General features: G+C 47.0%; 1 protein-coding gene across 5 annotated transcripts in view; it reads left to right on the top strand.

Annotated features, from left to right (window-relative positions):
- Positions 1–23,084, top strand: part of LOC135388696 (AT-rich interactive domain-containing protein 3C-like) — a 153,490-nt gene that overhangs the window by 49,420 nt on the left and 80,986 nt on the right. For all 5 annotated transcript variants that reach the window (XM_064618415.1, XM_064618417.1, XM_064618416.1 and 2 more), the window contains 2 exons: positions 8,269–8,444; positions 9,690–10,029. In XM_064618415.1, the coding sequence (XP_064474485.1) occupies positions 8,269–8,444; positions 9,690–10,029 (516 nt within the window). The remainder of the gene's footprint in view (positions 1–8,268; positions 8,445–9,689; positions 10,030–23,084) is intronic.

Here is a 23,084-nt window from a genome sequence, read left to right as displayed (position 1 = left end):
CGTTGCGTTCAACACAGTTTTCCCGATGCCATCGTTCTACAAACAACGTTGTCCAGACAGACAAACGCAGTCACCGTTAACTGATTGATTCCCATATTACGTTCTTCCTTTTGAGCTCAGAGAGTAGAAGGAAGTTGACCTTGATTTATTTCGATCGCCGTTTCTTTTTCTCAGCTATAATTGATTAGGAAGAGATTCGATGTCAGTTTTACGGTGAGGATTTCCGCCTCCACTCGAGATGGATGGTGGAGCTTTTTGTTCATCCGCGGTCTGTGTGAAGCGATCGCTTTAAGATGGAACTTTCGCTGGCTCTGCTTATGAAGTGTAAACTTGTGATTCTGTCGCAAGACTACGTCTTCTCTTCCTCGTCTCGCCCATGCACGTCTTTCTTTCCCTAAAGATTTGAACGAAGTATCGGAATTATGTAATGCAACGCGGGGCTTCGTGTTTGTCACATCCAAAAACTGTTCGACCCCTTACAGGGACCGTGAAATGATTTTTGCGAAGTCTGAGTACTCTGCCGGAAACGGTTCTCACGATCTCTCACGATCATAAACACATCGACTTTTAACCGTGTTCAGTGCACCGGGGGGCGCAGTTACACGCAAAAATAGCGGGGCGTGACCGCCGGATACATCCCTTCGAAGCGGGTTTACGTAATCAACATCCAGTCCTCTCGGCCAATTGTGGACGACCGTGACCACGTGGGTGCATGGTTTCGGTTTGGACAACAAACGAAACACAAATTGTCAGCGATGGAGGAAGAGGTTATGCGACGTACACAGCGTCTAGGGATCGTTCCGTATGCAGCAACTCCCATAAAGGCCACTGACAGAAATATTTTCTGAAGAAGCAACAGCTCAGAGAGGAAAGCGTGCTCCGGTAACCACGCCGACAATCAACTTATTGACTGAAAAAAAAAAAAAAACAAAAAAAAAACACGAAAGATAAAAGGGAAAGGTCAGCCATGCAGCACATCGGCTTGGTATTCCCTAAAAAATAAAAAAATAAAAGATAAATAAAAATAAATATAAATAAAAAGAAACGGCTCACAGGGAGCCCAGGAGGCCCGCATCACGGGGAAAGCGGAACACATCCTTTTGTGACACCGAGGGGTTGGTTTGAGCGAATATTGCGGTCAGCAGGGAGCATTAATTCCCACTGTTTCCTCCACGATACTTTGAACATTGTGTGCTACAGTTTTTACGGTAATGAACCAATAAATCAAAATCAAATCAAATCATTTTTTTTTTTTCGGCGAAAGGAGAACCCCGCAATATATTGGTGACGATGACGGAAATCTACCCGGTGGTGGGGTGATGTAGGGGGAGGTGCGGTCAGTCTACTCTGGAGTGGACGAGCGGTGCACCCAGGAAATATACCACGGAAATATACCCGGGATCATGGAACCCCCGCACTCACTGAGACGTTTTATCATGTATGGCATCATTTCCGAGAACTGAACACCGGCTCTGTACATTCATTACAACATCACTACAGCTAGAGTTGTCACCTTAATGTAACTTAAGTGTTCTGAAGTTAAAATTTGGAAGAAAAAAGCCGGACAAATGTAACTATCAAAAACTTTGTTTTATAACTTGTACAGCTCTCTGCAGTGTTAACTTGAACGCGGCGATGCCTGGCGGAGCAGTTTGAGAGCCACCCTGTCGGCGCTATGTAGAACTATAGGGAAAGAGCGTTGTGGAGTATCCCACTCATGCTTGCGGGTGTTTGTAGAGAAGCAGACGCTCCGCTCCGGAAGCGCGGAGGGGGCTTCTCGACAAACTCGACTAGTTATTGAACAAAAAAAGTAACTCGTTACACTTCCATGTTACGTCTAACTTTGTTACTATACCTGTGGCTGATTTCGAATACGTCGACTCAGCATACTCCAGTGCTCTTTGAGCGAGCGGTGTTAGTTCGTTAAAAAAAAACAAAAAAAAAACAGGATAGCTGTGTGTGGACAAGTGTGACTTTCACGTGGGTATCAGACGTGATTTATGACCAGATTGGGGCGTTTATAGCTGAGGTTATTTCTGAGAGCTGACACACTGGCGGACGTCGTCGCTTGACAATGAAGGATGGTTGCGCCCCCTTATTTTTAGACGTCACCTCCCCGGTCCGTCTTATAAAATACCTGCGCCTTCAGATATCAAGGAGCCTCACGCGACGTAACGATCACCCGGCTGCCTCGTGGCACGAACGGAGTGGCCACCTTTGCAAAACGAAGCTCGGACTGCCTGCAGGGGTTGCGGAGTAAGTTCGATGCAGATCTCTCCAATTTATCTCTTCTCGTGCCTAATCTCATTTAGAAGGTCATTCCATTGGCAGAAATACGACTCACCATCCACGTGTTCTTGATTAATTGCTTTATTTTTATTATTTATATAATCAGCTGCGAATGTTACTTTAAGTCACTGAAAGAGTTAAATTAAACAACATTCCATAAAAATTTCCACGTATGTATTTCGTGTCTCGCACTTAAAATACCCCGTACAAATATATACGCCCCCCCCCCCCCCCCCCTCCGAACGCTCCAATACTTGTGATCTGGGCAAGATACACCGACGTACATCTGACGCATTCTGACGCTTGAATTTCTCCGAAATGTTGGCGCTTGTGGGGAGCCCTACAATAATTTCGCGTCTTCCCGAATGATAATGATGATGATACTCGAAGCAGTAATCTTTCACACGTTGTACATACTGTTTCTGTCCACATATGAGGGTGTATCAAGAACCACAATGCGTTACACAGCGAGCAAACACGAAAAACCGGACACCGAACTAATTTACGTCGCTCAACTTCGCCATATCTTTGCGCCTCCTAGCGTTACGTGCTTGACTCCTCAACGTCATGACAGCAGCGTCTACCCGTCCAAGTCCGTACCTGACAATTAATACGTAATCCTCTCTCAAGAAAACGCGCGTGGTCAATATCCCCATTAAGCGACGTTAACATCGCATTTTTATTCTCGTTCTTATATACCACTGGCTCCCCGCACTTATACACTCATCTCCTGTCTGAGTCTCAGCGTTCGTGCTCGTTGATGTTTTGTTAGCCGCATCGATACAACAGTCCTTCGATAATTGATGATTGAATTGGTGGCGGGGATGTGGAAAGAGACGACGCGAGCACGTTGCATTGTCTTCGGTATTAGAATCGTGAGCTGTCGTCGGAGCACATGGGAAGCTGTACGGACCGGTTTCATGACGTGCAAATAGTGAAAGGTAGTCGCGTGTATATCGAGTCACTACTTCATGCAGGGAATTAATTTCAGCGATGCGTAGATGTGCGAGCGAATTGAAAGCGTGATCTCCTGCCTTCTTTAAACGGAGTTTAACCTTCGTCGTGCAGGGACTCAGTCGCCTGCGGTTGAGTTTTGTGCTGCATGTGAGAGTACCAGATGTAGTATTCTTTCGGAACTTGTTGTCTTGATTTGGTTCGTGGCCGTTGTTGTTGTTGTTGAAGATGATAATGAGACGCGCACGCACACACACACAAAAAAAAAAGACGAAAAAAGAAATAAACGCGACAGTTCTTCTGCATTATGCACGCATATTCGCGCAACAAGCATAACTGAAGGCATGTGAAATAATTCCGAAACTGTAAAATGTCACGTTCTGGTCACCTGCCGACGCTTCGATTGTAGTCGGCAAAAACTGAAGAACGCCCTTGGAAACTTGATAACCGACCTTTTATATATAGTTATATATAGTTTTATTAGGTTGTCCATAAACAGCGCTTTTAATGTTGAGAAGGGACTGGGTAGCTGGCCAAAGCAGCATCAACGACCTGCGCTGTGTGCCCTGGTGAACTACCTCAAGGACATACGCGCTGAAGTAACCTTTTAAATCACTGAGTACTATCACACATCAAGCCTCATGGAACAGCTGGTCGCTCCAGTGCGACCTACGTTTCCATTTTTTTCTTTCCACTTCTAATCTAATCTAATCTAATCTCTAAAATGTTTAGTCACTATGGTGGAAATTTAGTATTGTTTTTGCCTTGCTGTTTATTATTTTTTCATTTGTTCACACTTACAATAGCAGGAGTGGCTCTGTTCTCCGTAACTGAAATTGGCTTATCTCTGTTGGTACTGCCAAATAGTGTGTCACAAAGGAGGTAGAGCCATTATTGATTGTTCCTTTGTGTCTTCTAAATACATCTTATAATGATATTTTTACGAATTGATGATTAATGGTGTTGGCACAAAGCCACATGTTATGACGCTGTATGACAGAAAGTATTACGCAATTATACAGGGTGTTTGCTCTAACGTGTCCAGAAATTATATTTAAAGCGAGCGATAAAAAAAAAGCAAGTGGTACTTTTTTGCTACTTGAGTAAAAAACAGGTACTGCTTCACTATAGTAGCACCTGTTTCTTAGTCAAGTAGCTGAAAAGTGGCGCTCGTTTCTCGGTTATCGCTGGCTTTAAATAAAATTTCTGGACACGTTAGCGCAAACACCCTGTATTTCCATATCATCGAATAGGATGCAAGGCTCATAGCAGAATCCTGTACGGGTCGGAATTCCTTGACTAGCATATGACCCGCAACCCGCACATGTTTTCCCTTAATATCCCATCCGCGCTTGTCTCCATCTCCATACTTGTGTCTCTGTTCCTAACTTACCCTAACAGGAATAGTTTCATTGTTCCTGTATCGTGTTCCGCGCTGCTGTCATACAATGCGGCTACCAACTTTGCAGCGGATGACGGAAGACATCAAAGTACATGTACAGAGAGAAAGAGGCTACAAGAGAACGAAGAAACGTAATCGTTCTTGAAGACTCCCACGCATTCGAAATGCGTATCCACCCACAACGTATACACGACGACATTCGCCACAGCGATCACAATCCTCCTACAGCGACTTCTTATAAGGCACACAACAACAGGAAACGCCGTGTCATTTGCAAGAGAAAGAGGGAATAGACAGTTCGCACAGTGTCTTCGCGCTGCAGGTTTTGCTGCTCCAGCTGGTCCTTTCATTGTTTGGGAATCTCCTGCAGACGTGCTGGAGTATGGCATCTGGGCGATTGAGCAGTCGACGGCTACCTAGTGTTCCGCAAGACTTAATCCGCGCGAACCGATGTGGTTTGAGCTCACCCCTGCTTGTCTACAAGTTGGAAAGTACAAAGGAGGAGTACTGCTATATAGTGAACTAGAAGAGGGCAGTGGAACGACCGAGCTCTCCGCGTGACTATATCCCGGCGTCGACAGCCACCGGCGGCGCTGCAATTGACGACTATGGAGAGGCCATAGAGTTAGGAAGGAGACTCAGAATAAAGATGCAATCATTATTGCAATCACAATTAAGTACAATTATAATTCATTATTCTCAACAGAACAGAAGAGAACAAAAGTCTGAATTCGTCAAATTGTGGAAACGCAGACGACATGCTTCACAAAGCATGCCCGCACACTGTTGTTGGCGACAGGAGCGCCGCCGCTATATTTTCGCCACTCTCTTGACAGCCGTCCTGAGGCGGAGACTCCTGCGTTCGTTCCACTGTCCCCTTCTAGTTCGCTGTAGTACGGAGTCACCTTCAGTTGTAATGGTGATTCCGTGAAGATAGCACACTATCGCTATCGCATAGGCGTAATTTGACTGATCTTAGTCTCTATGAGCTGAGAGATAGAAGAGTTGAGCGCGTCATTGAACGGGAACGCCCCTACATCCTAGTAATAAAATGAACTCGTAAGGAGCAAAAGACAAACAAAACAGACAATTCTGTACCACGTGACGATCTTCGACATCTCGTGAGCCATGGAGACGACCCCCGGACAGAATGGATAAAACACAGTTTGATGTCGCGGAAGGGTTGGCGGCTCTCCATCGACAGCCTGCACAACGTTCATTTCCAGCTTTTGTTACTGTCGAAGGGGATGAAACATCATTTTAACACCTTACTAGCCACGTGCTTCTATACATAATCGCTCTGGAATAGCTTGTCCCACGGTAGATGTCGCCACAGATCTCGATATCTTTATTTACAGCGTCGTCATCGCTGCGGACATCGTGGTATCTTACGTTCTATCAATCTTGTGTAAGGATTGAGATATGCGTTCATCAAAGTTCCGTACTCGAGATACTATGGAAACGTTCAGAATGACTCAGCATATCCCATATGACGGAGTTATTGCACCCCAGCGAGCACATGATACAAGTGATAGCTTTTGTTTTCAGTTGCGGCGTTTGATAATCGAATTGGCCATTGAATAGGTTGCAGTCAACGACATAAATTGGGCAACTAGAGGTATGCTGAGGCCAACGGCATGACCGTGTTGGTAAAACTATCCGGTCGCTGGTGGTTGCTAAGGCAGTGCTTTAGACTGGGAGGTGGTGTCTTCGAATCCACCACCGTCTCTGCTGTCTGGTGCTTTCGCTGGGTTTTTCGGCAGTCCTGCCAGACGGATGTCGGCAAAATTTCCCCTAAAGTCGGCCCAGGACGCATACTAACTCCCTCCCCCCGGCCCTCGTCTCACGCTCCTTCCTTCAGTTCTCTCTCCATCTGTCCACGTCTCCACGCTCGTAGCCACGGTCGCTTCGTGGCGTTCACTCGGAATCAAAAAAGGAAAGGAGCCACGCTGGCATATTCCATGGCACGCTCCAAATCCCGGAGTCTCCTTTATCACAGGTGATATTATGACTATACCCGCCCATGAATGAATGCATCTCTATCCTCTGCCGTCCCTGTTAGAGTGTGGTAGAGAGATTTCTATATAAGCAAACGCTCTCGCTTTCCATTATTCACATTTATCCATTGTCCTGTCGATAATTTCATGCAGATTGAGAGTTTGAGAGGTCCGGTAGCTGGTTGCGCGCTGGGGGGTTGCAATGCGATATTCGTCTTGAGTGATATGTTGAATTTGCAAGAGCGCGGTGGCCGTCGTAGGGCCACGCTCAATAGCCTTTTCGGAATGCGACTCGGACGTGATCAATCAGAAGCAGTCATCTCGCAAATTGGGAAGTCGCGTTGTTGTTTTCTGGGGCCCCGGGGGGACATTTCTGTCCGGCGACAAACACACGCTGATCCATCCGTTCTCTTTATAAAGTTGGTTCATGGGAAAAAGAGTGTTCGCTGGCTTTCCTGACAGTGAAAGACGCATTGAGTTATGCATCTAGTGCTCGTGACCATTTGCTGGTGGAGAAGCTCCGCGTACACGAGCGTTCTTTGTTTGTATGTAGATGCTTGCTTTGATTAAGATGGAGATTGGGTTTGCGGCGAGGCGGGGAAGTAGTACTACTTGTGATTGCTGCTGGGAAAGGTTCTGGATCGCAGAGAACCTATATTTTCGAAGTGGACAGGTTTCAAGTGATACCGGACGATACTCACTGACGCAGGGCAGCCAACGATGGATAATAGAACATTCTTTGCTGGTTACGTAGACCAGCGCGTTGCGTGTACCTTTAAGGGCTGTGACGAATACGATTGGTGTCTCCACATTTCGTTTCCCCAGCACTGCCGGTTTCATGGCCTTGGTGCGCGTGGTCAGTGCCAAGCTATAATGAAACCGATTATTATTATTACTATTCTTTCTTCCATGAGTTCCGTTGCGCGCTGCGTAGATGCAAATGATAATGGAGGATAGCAGTGAACTATCCAAATGCATGACGTTGTTCTGCTCCATCGAATGCGCTGCGATAGCATGTGACGTTCGTACCTTTATCTCATAATGATGATTCGTGGCTTTACGCCACTGTGGTCGGTCTGTGGATTAATTTGAACGTGCACCGAAAGTTCAGCACACGGAAGACGCAACCCTGGGATCTTGTCTGTTCTTTTATGTCTCCTGTATCATTGTGCGAAGTCGTAGCAAGTAACGTATGTACTGATGATAGCTTTGAATGGCCCGCGTTGTGTTGCATTGTGGTCTATGTCCTACATAAAGCGTATGTAATAATTATAATAATAATTGGGAGCTTACGTCGCGGTGAGACTACCGAGATAAAGCGTATGTCACAAAAATCTTCTTTTAAGTCCGTGTTAGCGCCTCGAAGCAACTGTGGCTATGAGCGACGTAGAGGCGTGGACAGATGGAGGGAGAACAGCAGGAGGGAGTGTGGGGACAGCGGAGAGGGTCATGAAAATGTTACGAATTAAACAATGGTAGCTATCGAAATAGAGTGACACACCTTTGTGGGGCCTCTCTTGTCTGTAGCATGTTGCATTACTAGAACTTTACATTTTGAGTTTTTAATTTTGATATAAGTGTCGTTGTAAAGACACTTATGTGTGCATTCTTTTGCTTACTCCCCAGTCGAATCCCGAAGAAGAAGAGATGAACGAGTCCGATTACGGGGGCTCTGGCGAAGACGAAGATGAGCGTCGCACACCCCTTGAGGGGGAGCTCAGCAACGACGGCGTCGACCACCACGACATGATGATCTCCGTAGGAGGCCACAGACACCAAAGCTACAGACGCCCAGAAGACGGGTAAATTTACCTATAGTAACCCTGCTTGTGGATGGCTATGCACCTTGCAGTCGTGCAGGTTCCGAGAACAGGTTACGGTACACGCGAGCGGTGTATTTTCTCCTCCGTACGACACCCTAGCGACAAGCGGGAGCAGGCTTGTTCACTCGACACCAATTCAAACTACCATTCGAGCACATTCACGCCATACCGAAACAGCCGCGGTGTAGCGCTACCGGCGCACTCGCTCACCCCTCTGAACGAGTAAACGAGCCAATTTGCACTCGCCGGTAGGGTGTCGTACCGAGGAGAAAATACACCGCTCGTGTGATCCGTAAACTTTCGTCGGGACCTGTACTTTACGTTATACGCTGCTTTACGTCATACTTCCACAAAGAAGTAGTTTAATAGGGCGACCATAGCACTTACCAAAGAGAACGGTTGAATTTGAAAGAAGACAGCTGGAGAAAGAGTAATGAGCCTTCGAAGTAAGATGAAGATGATGCTTCCCATAGCGACAGCATGCAGTCGAGCGCTTCCTGGAGTGAACTTTTGTTTGTTCTCCTCTCTGTGTCATCCCGTTATGATAAATCGTCATCCGGGAAAGCGATATGAGTAGCTGAGCGGTATTATACATATGTAATCATAGCGGATGCAAATCTCTATTAGGGTGCTTTAGTAAATAGGAAGGTGTTGACGATAAAAAGTTACGAAAACGCAAGCTAGTCTTTGAATTCGGTGACTTTAGATTGCCGATTCCGTATTTGACGGCGTCCCTATATCGTGTCGTTTTTGTAGGGTCCCTTCGATGTGCTAAAACACCTACAGATCAACTCCGTCCATTGGCGTAGCGGACGTCTGAGTCACCACATGGCGCGTCGGCATGCTTCAGACTGTTGCTTGCGCATTGATCATGTTGCGAAAACGACCGCCGGAGACGACGTGCTTAGAGCACATTTGCATGCTTTTAAACAAGCCACGTAAAATATTCGCGTTAACGAAACACGTAAACAGGCTTCCCCGTCTACAGGTCGTCTACCGTCTTCTGATATGCCCCACTGTCAATGCACGGTCTACATTCTCCTCTGGCGGAGACATAGATTTGTGACTGTAGCTCATATGTTCTCTCGGTGTGTACTGTCCGGTCACTGCGGTTGTCCGCAGCAGAAGACAAACATTCACGACAGACCAAACATGTGCCCATTGTTGCTTGACACCTACTATGTTCTCTATACCTCTCTCTCTCCCCCTCTTGTTCTCTGCTAGGTCCCCGTTGGCATTGTCTCTGGGGAGCAATGGCACCTCTCCGGCCACGAGTAACGGGGCAACAGATCGCATCCCACCGACAACGGCGACGGTGCCCCGACATCCTCCTCCACCCCCGCCACCACCCGCCATTGCCCTGGCAGGTCCCCCTTCGACGGGTATCGGTACTCTTCCGCCTCCCCCGTACACAATGTCGAACTCTACGCCTCCCCCACACATGCTGCACCTTCCCCCGACGCTAACGCCCGTCAGCACGCCACAATCGACGGCCGTAACGCCGGACCATCACACCAAATACCTGGGCTACGATGACCAACACTACAGCAGCGCTGGACGACTAGTACGTATATTCTGCATGCTACATTCCTTCAAAATGTCAGGTCTAGTGAACCCGGAATGTCAGAACATGTTGCTGGATGGAGAAGCCCTACTCTGCCCCCTCGAAGTCTCGCGTGTCACGTTGGTGTCTGCAGAGGACTGACGTCTTTTCGACATAAGCTCTGGTTACACTTGCTCTCTTCTTGTTTTTTCTGTCCCTTCCCCAGCGTAGTACATAACCTTTAAGACTGTCAGTGCCTTAATGTAGCAAGTAAGTAAGTTAAAGTCGTTTCCCCTGTGTCTGAATCTCAGGCTCACTCCCTGGTATATACTCCTATACTCCTGGTAACCCGCACAATCCTCGTTGTCACTTATGACGATTGTAATATGCCGCCGATTGTAATCTGGTGCCGAACGCCTTCCGCAGGTACAGGCCAAGAGCATACGAGTACCAGTGCGTTGGGGTAACGGTAACAACACACGTACAGGCACCGAAGTTTTAAATCGTGCCTTGAGCCGAACTGACCCTTCCAAGGGAAGGGGCAACGCGTTTACTATTGCCTGTGAGTCCTGACGCAAGCCCAAGGGCAAACCACCACCTAGTGTCCAGCCCTTAGTCGAGCATTAGTAACCCTGCCGTATAACGCAGAGTCGGTAGTCCACGTGTGAAGAGCGTATAGTCTCTCACAGTTCATGTGGCAATCGAGTACGAACTCTTTCGCGTCGACAGGCATCCTCTGTCGGAGTCAATGCGGTCGCCCTTACCTTTTCCACAGGGAAGGAGTCAGAGGTACACTCAGCGAGCGGATCACTCAGTAGCGCCGGTAGCGTGTATCTTTGGAGTCGCGGGGGAAAAATGTGGTGCGTTGTGTTTTTTAATGCCCTATAACGGTGCCTCGTAAACGTCGCCGTTATGCCACTATTGAGTGAAGAGCTGCTGTGGCGTTTGCATGTATGGCTTGATCCGTGCGTGCGGGGGCTTCCCGCTAAAAGTGGCCGCATCTGTCCTCGAAGCCAATGACGGTGCCATTATAAATAGGCTGACGCCAGAAACGCTATAAAATGGTCCAAATGAGGCGTCCCTTGTCAACAGGAGACGTCCGTGTCGCGCCATCAGGTTCTTTTTTCTTTTCTTTTTTTCACTCGCGTAGAGGGAGGAAATATGAGAGGGCTTCCTTCGCACGTTTCTTCAAGGGAGGTGAAGACGCCGGGTGATACGCGCGACGGTTTGTAGCAGTCTCTCGTGATATTAGAATAGCTTCTTCGGGTCTCTCCCGCGATCCTGTGTAGGTTCGTGATAAATGCCTTTTTATTTTAGTTCTCGGGGGGTTTATGGCATCCTCAATCCGATGATAGGATGTCCCCCCTCGGAATCTGGCTGCCGTATAACTTCAGCGGCACATTGCTTTTTTTTTTTTTGTCTTTCGTTTTACTGTTGGTAGTTCTCGTCGCCTCGCCGTGCTCCAAATTTAGATAACTGCATGGGAGAACGTGCCGTATTGTGTCTTATAGGCGTGCTCATGATTAATTTAGAGGTCTTGCTCTTGAGATGCAAAGAACGACCGCGGCCCAGCGACAAAGAGGAAGCGCGGTTTTGTTACAGCGACCGCGTTCGATTTCGCGACGGACAAGAAAGGGAAAAGCGAAACTCGCGTTTCTCTCCAAACGGTGCACTTTCCCTCGTGAGCCAAAAAAAAAAAAAAAAAACGCCGCGCAGTTTCGCAAAACGCAGCAAGATTATTCCTAATTTGTCGTATTCTAGAGCTCGTACTGTTCTGGAGCTTACACATTCGAGACGTACGTGGTATATCACCTTATTAGTGTCCGAAATGGTAATCGGGAAACCCTACGGTGTCCTTCTCTCATAAACGCGTCAACAATCTATTTGTAGACTTTTTTTTTTGTGTGTGTGTAGTTGTTTATTCGTGATCATGGGGGTGGAGGCATTCATAGGCCAGGGATCTTCATAACGGCGGGGATGACTGCCGTACCCTTGCACCGAATTTGGACCCCATGTTTTTTTCCCATCAATCAGTTGATTGACTAATTAATTAGATATATCAGAAAACACGAAAAGAAAACATGAAGCTCGGAACGTTCATCTCGGTACGATAAACCACAACGTTCAGACTTCGACACCTCACCTTTAACATTTGCCACCTCGTGAGTGTCGACACCCCTAACATGCGACGCATCGACACCGAGCGATTGGCTCTTCTTCAAGGAAGCCTGCGAGGGATACGTGATTAATAGCTTCTTACATTTTGGCACACTCTACTCTTCGTTGACCCGCTGTTTGCGATCCGTTACGCGAGGCCCGAAGGGTTATAAAAAGATCGTCTCTGCAGCAGCAGAAATAGATGGTCCCACCATTCTTCTATTGGAACTTTCTCCGCAAAAATTCGTAACGAACTCCGAACGCGTCGCGGCAGCTGTCGCTATACCCGTTGCCGCCTCTCGCGAGGCACTTCCATGTTTAGCGCTGATTCCGAAACCTCACGATGAATCTCTGCGCCACGACATGTTGACTGCGAGAAAGAGGGATTTTCAGAAAACGGGAGTAACTTTATATATACACCTATATATTCCACGCTTCGAGCTCGGGCGAATTTTTGGCGTCGAGCCCATCCGCGAAACGGAGGCGTGAGTGTGTGCGTGTTCGTGGTTTCAGTTTTCTTTTCTTTTTTTCTTTTTTTCCTGCAGATTCCTCTTCTTTTTTTGAAACGGCACCAAAATAAACAAAGTGTCTTCGCTGTCCCGTGACAAATACGGACGATACACGAAAAGTACACGGACGACTTTCTCACCCCCGTTGAGAGCAACGGAAGATGAAGCGGAAAAAAAAAAGAAAAGAAAATCGAGGAGGGAATTGCTGGTGCGAAAGGCAGAAGTCAGAAGTGCGTCTTGCACGGAGAAGACGTTCGGGAGGCGGAGTGTGGGGTGCCAATTTATTTTCACGCCTTGATGCGGTTGTGCTGGTGAAGTGTGAGCTGCGGGGGGTTCTTCCTTCTATACACGAGAGTCGACGATCTCGGTCGAGCGTCTGGGATTTCCTGTATTAACTGTAGTTGTTCCGGACACGGGGTAAAGAAGTAGAGAGGTAGAGAGAGACGCAGGGAAAGGTGCCTGTCTATTGAGGTGTGTAATAGCCAACGCTGTAGAATTTCAGAATTACCCAAATATGTTCGCGAAACGCTGGACTGACAAGTATACTTATGAATCGGGTTGTATTAGAGCCCTGTAATTTAGGGTTAAAACCCATTTTTACCCCCTCCCCTGATTGGCATCCGTCGTCCACTTTTGGTGAAACCCGGAAAACACCGAGAGCACGTTTCAATACTTCGCACTCGTCTCTGCCTGTCACCCACCTCACGTGTTCTTCTTTTTTCCTGTTTTCTTTTACACCCGAAAAACGGCTTTGATTCGGTATCACCCGAGTTTTACTCCCCCGATCTAGGAAAACATAAACATTAAACGCTAAAATACAAGGTTCTGGGTTGGTATTGCTCACGAGTTTTTCGCAGGCTTCTTAGTGGGTTGTATACCGGGCTCTTCGCTCCCTCTTTGCTCAATCTTTGCTTTCGTTCAAGCTATACTGGCCTCCTCGAAGAGCTCTAAACAGAACTCTGGTGTCATCTCTTCGTGCTGACCATTAATTCATCTTCTCATATTAACCTGTTTCAAGTGGGGGAGGGTACTGCGATCACCGCGATGAAGCATCCCATGTCATCATAACTGTTCCTTTATTCATTTATTGTGGTTGCTGTTGTTTTGCTTAACGCTTTATACTTGATAAGAATAAATCGCCATCTATGACAGGCACTGACCACGTTCAACTGGCTCATAAATTAGATTAGATAAATGAATATCATGGAGGTACCGCCTCTCGATACTATCCGTATGTCCGGCGTGTAAGTATGTCCGGCTGTTCATGTACAATAGCCCAAAACATTCCCCTCCGCTGCGATAATACGTGACCTATAGCATATCTTTCCCATTAAGCGGGCTTCGCTGGTGGCGCGTGATGTGAAACCTATTTTTGAACTTCTGTAAGCCAAATGAGAAAGCATGCGAAATATCAGTTGACTGCTATAGAATTAACAGGGTTTATCCAGGGCTCCAACGTTTATCTTATTAACTAATTAACTAACTAACGGAGTTTTAGTTGATCGGAAGATGTTCACGACAACGCTTCCGTTCCTTTCAATAACAGCAAATACGTGCAGTTACAATGAGTGAGGAAATTTGCGAATTAATTCCCCTTCAAGTGCCTCTCTGATCACATTGCCAAACTGGTTTCGGATTTGACAGCGTACTTTATTGTATCATTTTCGTAGAGTGCTTTCGATCGACACTAACACTCGATAATATGGAGTAGACTACCAGTTGTTGATTGCCACACGCATCGCTAATAGGGAGTTGTTAATCTGACATCTCCGACATTGGGTATCTATGGTGTGATATGGCCATCAACTCGAATATATCAAATGTCGAAGCTGTCAAATAAAAATATTGATAGGTAAAATATCGTTCGGGCCCTAGTGTACGCGTCTCTTACCGACCCTTTTCCTCATCCACACTGACTTTCAACGGTGATTTCTACGTGAAGTCATTAAGTGCGCTAGACAGCGCGGCTTCACCCCGCTATGTAGCAATCAGTCGCGGGATGCTATCTCAGGTGAAGACAGCCCCCCCCCCCCCTCCCAGCCTTGGGGAGAAGTTTCACAAAGCCTTCCCTTTGTTCGCGCCGGAGTCCCAACCCTCGCGTGCTTTACAGTGTCGACTTTCGGTTCAGGCGCCACTTTTTGCTCTGGCCCGACGCTTGGCAAACGCAACGCGAAGGGCGTGAAATTCTCCCGCTACCAGTTGAGAAAAAGACGGAGGAGTGAGACGAACAAAGGAAACGGCAAAAAGATACACGTTGAAGAAACAGAAGGAGTTTAAGGAGGTATTCGTTTCAACGCGGAGGGCGCATGGTGCTCGGGTCGGCGGCCTTTGACGTTTTCGTGCTATCCTGCCAGCGTGGTAGTGAAATTGAAATGTTTCTCGCTTCTGGAAAACCTTGACTGTAGGAAAAGGAAAACCGGCCCCACTTCTCTGGCCAACGAAGAAGCAACTAATAAGCACATAAAACTAATAACCTGCTACACCTAATTCGGTCCAATAAAAAATAAGTAATCGCTAACTAATAACCTAACCTAAAACTAAACCTACTGATCTACTAAACCGTACTCTCAATCTAATAGTAATGAACAACAAATGTACTAATAAACAAACACCTTGCACGGGCAGCGCGCCGTTGCCATTGATCACGCGAGCAGACGTGTCTGTTTGTATTTTTACAACACGCTCACCGGGCTTTGAACAGTGTGATCGTTGAAACCCGGACACAACTGTATCACGAATGTGTCGCTGTTACCATAGCAGGAATCTCCTGGTTGAGCCCTTTCTTCCCTTTCTTCATTGTTTGATATTATGCTATTGTTTTGCAGCGCAAAATAAGACAAACATGAATGTGTGCCTTGCGATACTCAACACAAACGACATCGTATATTTTCACCCATTCTTATACAGTAAATTGAGTATATTATATAAGTCGCGTTTCTTAAATATTTTTGCGAATAACTTGGTATCTTGCGCTTTCAAAGGCTTTCAATGCTTTCAATGCAAGGCTTTCAATGCAATCTTCAAAATGCTTTCAATCTTCCCCCGAGCTAATAAAGCTTATTGGAAATGTCATTTTCAACTTCACGCTGTTCGTATTTCTTCGATAGCGAATTTCAACTGTGACCTCAAAGTATCTTGAAGGTAACGAGTTACTTTTAAGAGTATTTAATACTGTATCTTAAATAATTTTCAAGACTGCGTATTCAGTACCCTACTCAGTTACTTTTTTGTCCGGTACTCAGTAACTTCACTGTTTGTGAGTATCTTGTACAAGCCTGGTTTCACCGCGTACTGCGTAACGGCGTATCACGATGCATTCCGTAATTTCCGTCCTTCTTTTATATGTATTCCTGTACGTAGACACATTGACGGGCTTCCTAATCATCGTTGCTGAAGCGGCAGTAGCAGACAGACTTATCGCCCACAGATAAGAGCGTACCTGTTGACGAACCGATCCCGCGTCTGCTTTGCTCTGTCATAGATAACCCTGTTTCCTTATTTTTCCGACTGACACTGGTCTTGTGAGGTCATTCCTCAAAGAATCACTGTAGGTCTTAATGGGGGGGGGGGGGGGGGGGGGAGGCTTGGGCAATGACGTCACGTGCAGTCGTGCAGTCTTTGAGCGCGTTGGAGCCACGTGACATGGGAAAACATGGGGACGCGTGACAGACGTCTTACTGCGAGCCGAATGAGGCGGCAGCGTGTGTTTTTACAATTTCCTCTCGTAACTGCACGCATACCGCAACAACTCACAGCATGCCTCCTACTGTGTCACGTGACCAAATATGACGTCACTGCACAACCCTCATACTTAGACATGATTATCGCAACTAGAGCACCAATCAAAAGTCCATACATTTTTAGCTACTATCACTGTGTAGCGCCCTATCCAGAGTCCACCTTATCTGAAGCTATACTCCTATTACATCGTATTGCATGTACCATTCTATCGCACTACTGTTCAGCTGCGAAAGGTATCCAGCAAAGTCGTGAAGTGCTACAGAGTGCATTGAACAGATACGTCGATGGGCCTCTTGACATCAAGAAAGTACTTGCTGACTGGCCTGCCAACTATCGGCAAACTGTGAACTTCCTAAGACTCTCTGGCACACATGTCTTTCCTGATATCGTGTAGCGAATCCCGCCATTTACGCGTGATGGAGTAGCCGACCCAATGCCAATATATGGCCAATATTTCTATATATTTCTTCTTGTTTCAAATCAAATCGCACTATTCCAAGGTTGGCGTTATATGCTATGGGCTGCCCATGGCACGCAGCATGCCCCATGGAAGAGCCGCTCCAATACACGTCACCCACCAATACACGTCACCCGCACCACCAGCTAAAGTGGTGGTGCAACCGTCGCACTGACTCACTTATCTCCTTTGGCTTTTGTTGTTGTGAAAGGAATGTCTAGGAGTGACTGACTTTTGTTTAGCGCAGAAGTGAACCAATGTGGTCCTCTGCAATGCCTTACAAGATATTCCGTTGTGTCTGTAAAAGAAGCAGCATCCTTATATTCTGCTGTTTACGTCCGATTCATAGGGTTATGTCCCATGTTACAAGTCTTCTGTCTTCAGACGTCACGTTAAGTAATGCCCGCGTACTAACTTGTCGCACGGAAATCGAATCGTGGCGTAGAAGACCCATGTATAACAGCTACTCCTCTTTGCTCATTGCCCGTATCGCCAGGCATACCGATATCCCCGCGGGTGCTCGTTGGTATCTCGGAGCTCTGAAGAATAGCAGGACGTTCTAATGTCTTGTACACTTGTATCTTTTTGCCATCACCTGCAACATCGGTGCGTCCAATGGGAGGTTCCCAGTTTTACAACTTTTTACGACCAGCCATAGACGGTCGCTTTATTCTCTCATCGCCATCGACATCATTTGCAGCCTCTTGAATTAATAAAGCTTAAAACAAAAAGTGGCGTACTTCTTTATCTTGCCGACAGTGCTCGTGAAAGATGAAGTGCCAGAGGAATGAAACAAAGCACGGACCCCACCTTTTCCTTTTTCTTTCTCTCTTGCTTCTTTGCTTTTTGCATGGAGAGTGTCGTAAAAATATGCTTTTTGCGTGTGACGCTAGAGGGCGATGCGTTGAAGAGACGAAAACGTCCATCTGGCAGTTTAGATGTGTCATTAAAAGTGAACGTGCCGCTCTTTCCTGTAAACATGCCACAGATGCTGGAAGACAGTGGCGCCCCCACGAACCTCTCGCATGATGTTTGTTTCTTAAATTCTCGTGCGCTTTTGATGTCGATGGCACATTTCTGGTACCCCTGCGAAAAATGTGCATCATAGAAACCTTTCGGAGTCTACAAGAACCAACTCACATAAGACGCGGAGGTTTCTGAGGATACAAACCCAACAGCGCGCCCAGTAAAAATGCCATTATGTATAGCCAATTTATTCGACACTGCTGGAAAAAGGGAAAATATCGCATCAGTTATTGCCAGTCTACTTGCGCTCCGCACACAAGTGACTGATACTAGAATTTGTAACTTCCTTGGGTGCTTCTAGATATATCTGCACGTAGCGAGGTACTTAGCGTTCAATTCAAACCACTCCAGGCGACAGACGTCACGTGAGCTCTTTATCTCGCCTTCTCATTGGCTGGTGTCGATCTGAAGAAACTGTTGCTTACCATCATTTTCGTAAAGCGGCAGCCGCGCTTGCAAACATATTTATGGAAGAGTACCCTCTGTGGGAAGCTCGAAGGCATAAGGGCTAACTTTGTTCGCATGTGAAGTTGATGAGAGCCTGTGCATTTCTAACCCTTCCTCCTCTTTCGTGGTACATTTTGTGTTCCTTCGCAGAACAACGAACGGGCAGTCGTTGTCGTGGACCCTTGATGTGGGGTCTCGCCCGCAAAGGAAAAGCTTTAGAATAAATATTGTTTCGAGTGGGCGGATGTCCAACTCAGTCCTCGACAAATATTGAAAGATAACCAGTTGCTGTGAGCGAATTTTCGAGGAAACTTGGGGATGTTTGTCCAAAGTTCGAATCGCTTCTTCAATCGGAGGCAGGCTGTTGATAAAAGGAGGCCCTTATTTTCGAAAGTTCTGCGACTGCCATGTGTACTGATGGGGGGCAGCGCAATGCCATCATACTTGTAGGACGGATAGGAACGCTTTCGAGGAAGATACCGTAGGTAGCAAGTTGTTTACGAATGGAACATTCTGCACGCTCTTTCAGAATATTTCACGAGCTATCACCGCCACTCAGAGGGGGGGGGGGGGGGACGCTCGCCTCGACGCTACCCGTGACTACAGCTCACTGTGCCAGGATATGCTCCAAGTACCATCGCACAGACAACGGTTTACGGAACATCGGAGCATCACATTTGACCATTGGGACGACAGCCTATAGCAGCAAACAGAAGCAGACACAGATAGTGAGAGATGGATAGACTAGTGGGTCATCCGTTTCTTATATTCAACCTCGTCCGGATATCTAACACGGGGCGGATCCGACGAAGAAATACGCCAGTGCCGTGTTCCATAAACTTTTGTCCCAAGCTCTGCAACGCTAGCACTCGAGTCAGAGGGCTCAAATTACAGTTGATTTGGGTAGTTCATGATTCGGTATTGCTACAATGTAAAACGGGACGATTTTTACTCTTCTGATACTTACTGAAACAGTTCTGTGGTCAGCGTTATACGGAAGAAGCGTTGGTCCCGTCTACTGCCCCAGTTCAGTGGCTATGCGGAATTAGTAGTGATGGTTTGGAATAATGTGAGCCAGACTTAGAACTTCGAGCGGTAGCTGTTGTTCAAGTGTAACCTGCTGAAGTAGTTCACATTGCGCCAGTGACAAATTTAGAATAAACTTTTTGTACTGGTCTCTGTTTTTGCCACTTTGGAATTGTAACTGTAAAGTAACTCATGAAAGGAAGTGCCTCAGGACGAGAGCCGCCTCAGTTACTTGCAGTTACTTACAGAGAGTAAGTCAATTACTTGTAACTGTAACCTATCCAGTTACTATTTGTCGAGACTAAATGTGCTTGTAACTTAGCTACTTTATCCGCGTACAAACTCGATTACTTTTTCGAGTAACTTTACCCAAGACTGATCTTTTTCTCTCTTTTTTTTTGTTTGTTTAATCTGGATGTTTGATGAAGAGCATATGCATTCATATAAGACATTGTATCTGGATACCGGGCTCACAGGAACTAGTCGAGTTGGCACGTCGTTCTTATTCTTTCTCAGGCACATGGTAGGTCTTTTTATGCAATAAGCAGATGGTCTGAGGCGAAGGCTAACTGAACTCCTCTGTGGTATTAGTCAGCAAGTGTCTGGGGGGAGGTTTTAGATCTCGTTTATTTCGAGCTGCGTCAGTGCTGTCGCGGCGTTGGTCCGTCGCGTCACATTTCGCTAGCTGCCCTTTTATGAGGTTGATTTTAGATCGGGAAACTGATATGGAACACCACGATGCAGGGATTCGGCTTTTAAGTAAATAAGAGTTATGGTTCCACAGTCTTAGAACATAACTTGCTGAAGTCAAACCATTGCACAGACTATTATCGTTATCGCTCCCGATTTCTAGAAAGCGCCGCGCGTACACCTTTTTGTGACAGTTAACACAATTGCATACTTGTCATAAAATGGCGTACACCTCCGATTTTCCGCAAGTCACGGGGTGGGGGGGGGGGGGGAATGATTCCATTCGGGATGGTGGTAGGCTAGGAGCGTGCTTGAAGTTCGGTTTTAAGAGCGCAGACTTCGGTGCATTTCAGCGGCGCAGACTTCGGTTTGATAAACTACGACGCGCGCGTTCAGGCTTGCGATAAAATGGCGGCGAGTAGCGAAATAATTCTGCTTACTTTCGAGAAGCACGAAGTACCAGCCAGCAACTTTTATTGATCCTTATATCTTCACCAAATTACGCTGAGCAGTGAAGCAGGTAGCAATGACGTATGATATGACACGACATGAGATTATTGGTGCCCAAGAACAGCCATGAAACACCCCTCTGATTATCAAGTGATTATTATTATATTCGAGAATGCAAAACACTCGCCCACCAGGCGTCTAGTCGCGTCATTTGAGTATGAGAAAAAAAAAAGACAAAAATGTGATTGACTAACCTTGCAACATTCATTCGAATCGCCGATATCAAGACACGCAATCGTTGGGGCATCAATACTCTGAAACATTCGTGCAACATGTTTGAACGTCTTTTGATGAACCTAGAAATTAATCTTCGATTTGATCGTATCATGGCACGCTGTCATAATGCTCCTATGAGTATAGTTGGACCGATAACGGGTGGAACCGGACAAACCACCTCCTGTGTAAGGCAGGACGTACATTAATGCGCCGAGATGAACAGGACGGATTAGGGCGTAAATATGTACGGGCGCAGTTAATGTAGCTCCGTTGTTGAACGCAACATATAACGTGTATATAGATTTATAGATACTGAACGTCCGTCTGTACGGGAGTCGTAAAGTTTTATCGGGACTGGAATTATCGGCGTAACGAAGCGAATAAAGCAATAAATGATGACGGCTTTAGTGTTATAATGACGCCAGCCTATAATGCGCTGGCCGCAGTCGAATGAATTATTCGGCAACTATTATCAGCGGACGCCGCCGAGAATGAACCGCCGGACGATCTCCCTGTTGCGCACACGCTTCGGCGAATGTTTGTGTTAAAGTGTTTCGTGTGGTGCGCGATAAATGGGCTAGATTGAATTCATTGCACACTTCGTCTTTTGCTTCGGTCAGAACCCCGTCGAAAGCCCGTTTGCATAAATAATTTAGTCAACGTTGAGGTAGGAAAATGTTGGCTTCGGACCTGCTGGCGCTGTTTGAACTACAGCATCTCAGTTTTGCCTTAGGACTTTGAAAAACAAAACAAAAACCTTTGAAAGATGTTTGCATGAAAGGAAACATCTGGTGGAGTTGAACATACAAAGGGGAGAGAGAGAAAACCGAGCAGCATGTCAAACCAATATTTCGTTGAACCGAAACGTCACGTAGTACTGAACAAACCGACCCCCCGTGGCATAGGGGTTAGCATCATCGCCGTCCACGCAGAGACTGGGAGGTGACGTGGGTTCGAATCCCCGCACCGTCTACGCTGTCTTCCCTCGGTTTTCCGGCAGGCTTTCCAGACGAATGTCGGCATAGTTGCCCCTGAAGTCTGCCCAGGACGCGTAGTAACCCCATGTCCCCCACTCCTTCCTGCTGTCCGCTATCCATCTGTCCACGTCTGTGCGCGGCTCATAGCCACCGTTGTTTCTCGGCGCTACCACGGCATAAAAGAGAGCGAGAGTGTGTGTGTGTGTGTGTGTACTGAACAAGCCGAACCAACACAGTCCCATGCAAGAACCCTGTTACCGGAAGTTCAGACCTGTGCGTATTCGCAACTACCAGATATCTTATCAGGGCATTGGTTCATTGCGCAATACTTCGCAAGAAAAGAGGGGCTATCCGTCGCTGTCGATTCCGAAACTACAGTGCTATTTCGCTCCTCGTTCATCACCGACAATGACGGCGAAAATCCGACGCGCGTTAGTGGAGTTGTTTCTGTGCAATTTGATGTAATGCGTGGCAAGAGCAGACGACGGATGTTGAGAGTATTCCGGAATTCCCTCTCTTGAAACGTCACTCAGACAAGGCCAGTCAGGGAGAGAGACCTGGCGTCCGACCGCCGGGCGGGAGTGATGGGGCCCGCAGGTCGCGGAGAGGTCTGAGGTCCACTCGTGCAGCAGCGGCGTCTACTTTGCGCCTCCTGGAGGACAAGTGGGAAATTTGCGCCCTCCACTTCCTCCCCGAAAGGTGTCTTTTGATGATGACAGGAGAAAAAAAAAAGGAGATGTGAGCCCGCTCAGTGTGGGACAAGCTACTCCAGGTTTAGTAAAGAAAAAGGAGGAAAAAAATGTCTAAAAAGACGAGAGCTCTGCAATGCTTTTAAAGAAGGTGATGAGGTGATGAGCGCTGTGCACCCTGACGATGAATCGCAGGCCATTCGCCCATCAGTTTGACGACGTCAAAGGGTCGGCTATCAAGACGGCCCAGGGATCTCGGAACTTGCAAACGTGCAGTTCGAAACCGCACAGAATTCGGTGTCGTCTCGTCTTCTTTTTTTTTTTTTTTGCATCCCTGATGCGGGTCCGGGGGGGGGGGGGGCAGTTGCCACCCCGTAGGCGCCGACCCTGAGCTCGTGGAATGCAGTTTCTGGTTAGCGTCGTACGTGTTCGTACAGACAGGAGCGCAACACCGTGTTCCATGGAACATGGTCATGTCAGCACTCACACTGGTAAGCGAAAGCCGGCGTATTTACCGAGGTCTTTTCACCCAGCATGTCGCCGTGCGAACGCGAAGCAAACGACCTGGGAGACAATCAGCTGCGCTGGGCTCCTATTCCCGTGCCCTGCTTACGTCATTCTGGCTAAGCTG

The sequence above is a fragment of the Ornithodoros turicata genome, chromosome 3 (genome assembly GCF_037126465.1).
Source record: "Ornithodoros turicata isolate Travis chromosome 3, ASM3712646v1, whole genome shotgun sequence".
In the NCBI taxonomy this organism is placed as follows: Eukaryota; Metazoa; Arthropoda; class Arachnida; order Ixodida; family Argasidae; genus Ornithodoros; species Ornithodoros turicata.
Note: the sequence above shows the minus strand (reverse complement) of the source record. Positions and strands in the feature narration are given on the sequence as shown.